The sequence below is a fragment of the Telmatherina bonti genome (assembly GCF_933228915.1).
Source record: "Telmatherina bonti genome assembly, chromosome: 9".
Taxonomy (NCBI): domain Eukaryota; kingdom Metazoa; phylum Chordata; class Actinopteri; order Atheriniformes; family Telmatherinidae; genus Telmatherina; species Telmatherina bonti.
In genome coordinates this window covers 14101528-14107527 of record NC_136627.1, presented here as the reverse complement: position 1 = coordinate 14107527, position 6000 = coordinate 14101528, and the positions used below count along the sequence as shown (strand labels likewise).

The window sequence follows — 6000 nt, the reverse complement described above, 5'->3', positions numbered from 1 at the left end:
ATATATGTATATGTATATGTAACCCTTGGATTGCAGTTTGAGTTCAGTTAAGTTTTAAAGCTTGCTCTTCTTCTTCAGATTAACAATCCACAGGTTGGGCTGTTCGCACTCAGATTCGTTCCCTGGAGGTGGAGGGAAAGATCTGACAGAGGAAAGCAAAATGAAGGAGTGAAGAAGAAGGTGGTGGGAACTCAGTGTCCAATCAGGAGTGAGCAGTTCTTTTACTGCCTTCATTGCTGTCAACAAAGACAGTGGCGAATCAATTCAAGGACCTCTGGCACGCAGAAATATTCCAACACCAAGTAGGTTTTTTGTTTTTTCTAAAGGATAAATTAGTGGGGAGGAAACTTGTCCAATTCAAGGACAGTATGCTGAAAGAAATTTTTGTCCAAGCTCCTTTTTTATAAAGCTCATCAAATGGTGAAACTGAGAAAAGAACCTTGCAATTATCTTCATCCAATGTTTTTCTCTTCCCAGTGTTTTTATCCACAGATGATGCTTTGTTCTGCCACAATACCAAAGTCATGTGAGTAAAATGTTTAATGAAATCTTTGCAGTTTGTGCACAACAAAATGCACAAATAAAATAAAAATGGGGAAGAAACAGAGCACCATAGTTTCTCAGCTGGTTGCTGCAGCAGTGTGACATAAATTACTACTTATATGAATTATAGCTGTTCTTTGAAAAGTTTGCACAGATATAATACTAACAGAACCTCCATCATCTGTAAATAATACAGTTGATATTGCATTTGACTTTAAGAAAAGATCCAGCTTCTAACCTTTCCTCATTGTTGCTGATGTGCAAATCTCATTTGTTTACATGTGAGTTTAAATGTAAAAATAATTATTTCTGATATTTTGAGTTAATGAACAACTTTGTAATCAGAAATATTTGAACTGCTTTGTGATAAGACTAATAATTTTATCTTTTGTAATGTTTTGTCGTCTTTCCTTCTTTTGTGGTAATTTTTATTGCCTTTTATTGTTCAGGTGTCATGATGGCCCAATGTTGTTCTTTGTCAGGTGAGTGAAACACGTACAAGTTTTATATCATTTCAGTTAGAAAATCTAGCATTTTCAATTTACATCTTTTGCACATGTAAACATCCTCATGCAAATATTTGAGATATTTAATATTTTAAATAGCTGATCAAACTTGTCACTGGGAATATTTGTTCCCTGTGTGATGTGAGACATTATCACCACTGTTTTCTCTTATCATGTCCTGTTGTTTAACCCTCAAAATTGAATAGAATCTGAGAGATTTTATTTCCAGTCTAAAATTCATGGAGGAGCTGGGAAACCTAGATGGGTTGTTTGATGATGACCTGTTGACAAATAAAACCATCATTTTAACTGCTCATCATTATTTGTGCTAACTAAAAAGGAGAAGCCTTTCGAAGTCAGGTTTATGAATCTGTTTCCTGCAATGTCTTGTTACTGATGATTTATTATTGTATTAGAGAGACACTGCACCCAAATATCTACTTGTTTGTTTTTCAGTTTGCACATTTTTTTAATGTACTACAGAAAAGATTTTTGTATGTGGTGCTAACGCTCTTCTTGCTCTAGTTGACGATTCTGCTCTATTTGACGCTCGAGAAGACGGTGATATGTATTTTGATTTTGGTGTTAGTGATGCTTTCACTGCAAGTAAGTAATACTTTAAAGGTATTATTAAGAAATGTTAGCAATTATTTGATGGATTTGCTGTTTATAAAAACAATTTTATCATACCGTTCTCATTCAGTGTTTCAGTCAGGTCAGTTGTTCCCGCCATAGCCAGTTCATAACGTATTCATGACCAGTTTACAGAGTAATAACCCTCAGCTGTCCATAAAACACTTCAGATAGACAAATGTGGATTTTACACTAAGCAGATCTAAACACAAATTTGGAAACTCAGAATTGATTTTTCTTTTCTTTCTTCATAATCAGACATTAGTTTATTGTGCCTACATTTATATTTGATTTTTTTCCTCTTTATCCTCCCCAGATTATAGTACCAGAGCAGAAGAAGCTACTGCACCCCAGCAGCCCCTCAGAGACCCTCTGATGCAGTTGGTGTCTCTACAGAAGGCAGTTGGTTGCTGGATGCTGGATGCAGCTCTGGGTTCTGTACTGGGAAAGACCAGTGAGGAGGTGGAAAAGTCGAAGCCTGCACTGGTAGGTCTAACAAATGATGAGTTATGATAGCAAATTCCACATGGAAATGATCACAGGAAACAAGCTGATATTAAATATAAGGAGATGATAAATACAAACATGTGATGAACTGGTGACCTGTCCAGGGTGTACCTGCCTTACGCCTAGCGATTGCTGGGATAAGCTCCAGCTTCCTGCGACTCTGAATTGGATTAAGTGGTTAAGAAAAAAAATGAATGAAAATTACAGAATGGAATTGATGAACTCAAACTAAACATGCTCAAAATGCTGAAAGCTGTACTCCAACATGTATGTTAAATATCACCAAGCTGCAAAGTTCAGTAAAAGTTTCTTAATTGTTTTCAATTCATTCAGGTGTTTTGTTGTATTTGATAACTTTGTTCATTTAGCTGTTTTATCTGGTTTTCTTTGTTTTATTAGGCTTGCAGAGAGCTGTGGGCCACCATTCTGGCTCTGATCTGGCTTCATGGTTTTAAGATGGATGCAAAGGAGGAGTGGGAGCTTCTGGCCATGAAGGCTGCGTCATGGCTCCGTTCTCAAAATGGTAATACTTTTTAGAAATCTTTTTTCTTTTTTTTTTAACTTGTTCAAATGTTTACTGTTTAAAATAATTAAAATCATATTTGCTCTTCTGTAGGACCTTGTGTGACAGAGTGTGTGGCAGCAGGAAATGCGCTCCTGGGCTGCAGTGTGCAGAAAGATGCTATGGGACTCTGAGCTTTACATAAAGATACTTAACTTAAAGGATTGCTACATACAAGCAGATTTACTATATTGCAAAACTTTCTGAATTAACATGAATCTTTGCAACATTGGCCTTTATAGTATGCCTTATTGTAATCACACTACATGTATCTACATAATCAGCCATCAAACAAGTCAAAGTAAACTTGTTTTTTGCTGTTATAATGTTTCTTTGTATCTGAATGTTTTACTGGAAGACAGATGTATGGCTCATGCATATAAAGCAAAAGAATGAGTATTAATTGATTGTGTTATTCATGCTAGTCAGCTTTATGTTGCAGTGACAATATTTTTAAATTCACAAAACTCACCAAGTTTTATTAAAAGGAATGTAACATCACATCTGTTTTGTGATGCTCTCCTCTTGAGTTTAGATACCAGGGTGTTTCACTTTGAGGACGACTCTAGTTGTTCATCAGTAATTGTAATTTTAGAAAGACATGTTAAGAGTCACTTGGAGGAACAAAGAGCCCGTCTTCACTCAGATGACTGGACTGTCTGCAGCACTAAACCGTTTCAGGTCTATGAGAACAGCTGGTTTGGGTGTGCCAAGTATCCATGTTGAACTAGATTCAGGTTATCTCTTTCTATATCTTTCTTGATAGGCCACCATTGCACTGGCTGCAGATTAAGAAGAATAAGGACTATCAGTAATATTTGTTCAAATCAAATTTTTATTGAATCCTCTCTAGGAAAAAAAATATTCCTATCCCGATCCATGTTTAATTTGGTATAGATTAATACAGTGGCAAAATGATTGTGCTAAGTGATCATAAATTGACTACATATGTCTATTTTGTTTGGAAATTTAACAAATTAACAACTAAAAAGAATATGTTAAAATAATTATGTTTTTCTTTTTCCTAAAAATGGTATGTTTAACATTGTCCATACTATTCTTCAGTAATGAAACAGTTTTACTTTTTGCAAATCTTGTCTAATTTTAAACCTTTTCTCTTTGGTGATCGTCTCCTTGTCTTTGAGGTTGGAAAGTTTTTCTGTGATGTGAATAAACAAAAAAATAATCCTTGAAAATGAATTTCTTTTTACCACGGTGAGGGGAAAATGGGACCTTTAATTCGGAGTTCACAAAAACTGACCAAACCTACTTGATGTTTAACAAGACGTAGATGGATTGTGATGGCTGTGTCTACAACCACACATGGGTGATATCAAAATGCACCACACATACTCTTAGATTTATATTTTCAACTAGGATTTAATTTACAGAGAATATTTTTGTTAGACATTAGTTTACACTAGTTTAATTTAGCATCACAACAATTCTGGAATAGTGCGCATTTTAGTTTGTTGTGCTGGTATTTATTCATTTGTGTTTTCCGTTTGAGTTTCCTTGGCTGTGAACCAGCAGGTGGCCACGGGGTGGAGCCAGCTAATTGGACCAGACCAGTGGCAGAAATGGGTGGGGGAATTTAGGGTTTTCTTTTCTTCATTTAGTTAGGTTTTTGTGTGTTATGCCCTTTGTCTGTTTTTGTATGGGCTGATCAGTCGCTATTTTAGTTTCCCGTTGTGTGTCATTTGTGAGGTCAGTTTGTTTCATTTTGTTGCTTGAGTTACTTCTGTTACAAATTCTTTGTTTACAGTTTTGTTAAGTTGACCTCTTTTATAGGCATGATTTAATAATTTATGTTAAAACAACTTTTTCTTTTTTGGCTCATAATAAAAACCCTATTTTTGAACTTTAAACATGTGCCTTACTGTGCTTCACTGCTCAGTACATCACATGGATACAGCAGCCAAAAAAAAGGCTAATGTTGACTGCAAATGTCCATTTTGTCTGGCAATTTAACATAGACAAATAACCAAACAGGATCAATTTCAATTTGATTTATTCATTCGTTATCCTAACCGCTTCATCCAATGAAGGGTCGTGGGTAAACTGGAGCCTAACCCAGCAGTCTTTTGGGTAAGAGGTGGGGTACATCCTGGACAGCTCACCAGTTTCAATCTTTTTTAAGCTTTTTTTTTTTTTTTTTTTTTTTTTTTTTTTAAAAACATTCTTTTTTTTTTTTCTTTTTTTTTTTTTTTTTTTTTTTTTTTTTTTACTTAAAATGTCATGTTAGTTGGATTTGTGTGATTGCAGCTGATAAAATCTACAGTTCAATAAGAGTCTCTTTCTAGCTGATAAGATCTGAATAAAAGGTCCCAGAAAGAATTTCTGAAAATTACTGACACTGTCAGTTTCATACCATCTAAGATGAAGGTCACATACTGACATCAGCCATTTTCTGTAAATACATTTGCTACCCTAAGCCCACTAACTCCTTATTACACAGAGCCCATACCAAGGAAGTAAGGTTATGTAGTTTCCTTCAATCAAATAGTTTTCTGGTCACTTACATTACCATCAGTGTGTGATTTGTGATGATATACTGTAAGATTGACTGTTTTAGTTGGTCCTTCCAACCACCATTATGTTGAAATACTGACACCGCAAAAAGCCATAGCGCTATAATGTGTATTTTTAACTAGAAAACTGAAAATGGAAATGGAGAGAATCAACCAGAATAAAAGAGGGAAAGGAAGGTCATGATTCCTTTCAAATAAAAAAAAGGGAATCTGCTTTTGTCTTGCATACTGAAATATGAAATGACACAAACAGGTCTTTTTGACACATTTTTGTCCATTTTATTTTTTCAAAAATCAAAAATTCTCTGTATGTGTGATAAATGGAGAAAAAAAATTTCCATCTAAATAACTTGAGTAACAAGAAATTAGATTCCATGGCATTTGCTCACAAGACAATTGCTCAAAAAACACACACACACACACACACACACACACACACACACACACACACACACACACACACACACACACACACACACAATAAAATAAAATAAATAAATTCTTACAATTTTACAACCCAATGCATGAGGAAAATATGTATTCAAAATTTATTTCCTTGGTAGTTCTATCACCTAAGGTCACACTTTATTTCACACACCTGTTGGACAACGTTTAAATGGCTTTGAACATTTTTATAAATGCTGCTTGTACAAGGTAACATTGTGTAAATTCTGTAACCTTTTGATCAGTCAGTTGGAAAACTAAAAAGAACTATTGT

The 6000-nt window shown here is 34.8% G+C and overlaps 2 protein-coding genes across 2 annotated transcripts in view; both read left to right on the top strand.

Moving 5' to 3' along the window:
* Positions 1-296, top strand: part of LOC306760835 (von Willebrand factor A domain-containing protein 5A-like) — a gene marked incomplete at its 3' end in the record, with an annotated part of 4736 nt that extends 4440 nt beyond the window's left edge. Inside the window, exon 14 of the mRNA XM_079246836.1 lies at positions 79-296. Coding sequence (XP_079102962.1) covers positions 79-172 — 94 coding nt within the window. The remainder of the gene's footprint in view (positions 1-78) is intronic.
* A 190-nt stretch (positions 297-486) lies between these two features.
* Positions 487-4418, top strand: LOC306760836 (von Willebrand factor A domain-containing protein 5A-like). The gene is made up of 6 exons (XM_079246838.1): positions 487-526; positions 993-1025; positions 1575-1655; positions 1999-2168; positions 2589-2712; positions 2806-4418. The coding sequence occupies exons 1-6, from the start codon at positions 493-495 to the stop codon at positions 2883-2885; spliced, it is 522 nt and encodes a 173-aa protein (XP_079102964.1). The 5' UTR covers positions 487-492; the 3' UTR covers positions 2886-4418.
* The last annotated feature ends 1582 nt before the right edge of the window (positions 4419-6000 follow it).

Bases quoted from the DNA above. Each gene is read 5' to 3' on its own strand.
- LOC306760836 (XM_079246838.1), top strand. From the start codon at position 493: ATGATGCTTTGTTCTGCCACAATACCAAAGTCAT. The intron at 527-992 runs GTGAGTAAAATG...TTTATTGTTCAG, and splicing joins TGCCACAATACCAAAGTCAT to GTGTCATGATGGCCCAATGT. The intron at 2,713-2,805 runs GTAATACTTTTT...GCTCTTCTGTAG, and splicing joins ATGGCTCCGTTCTCAAAATG to GACCTTGTGTGACAGAGTGT.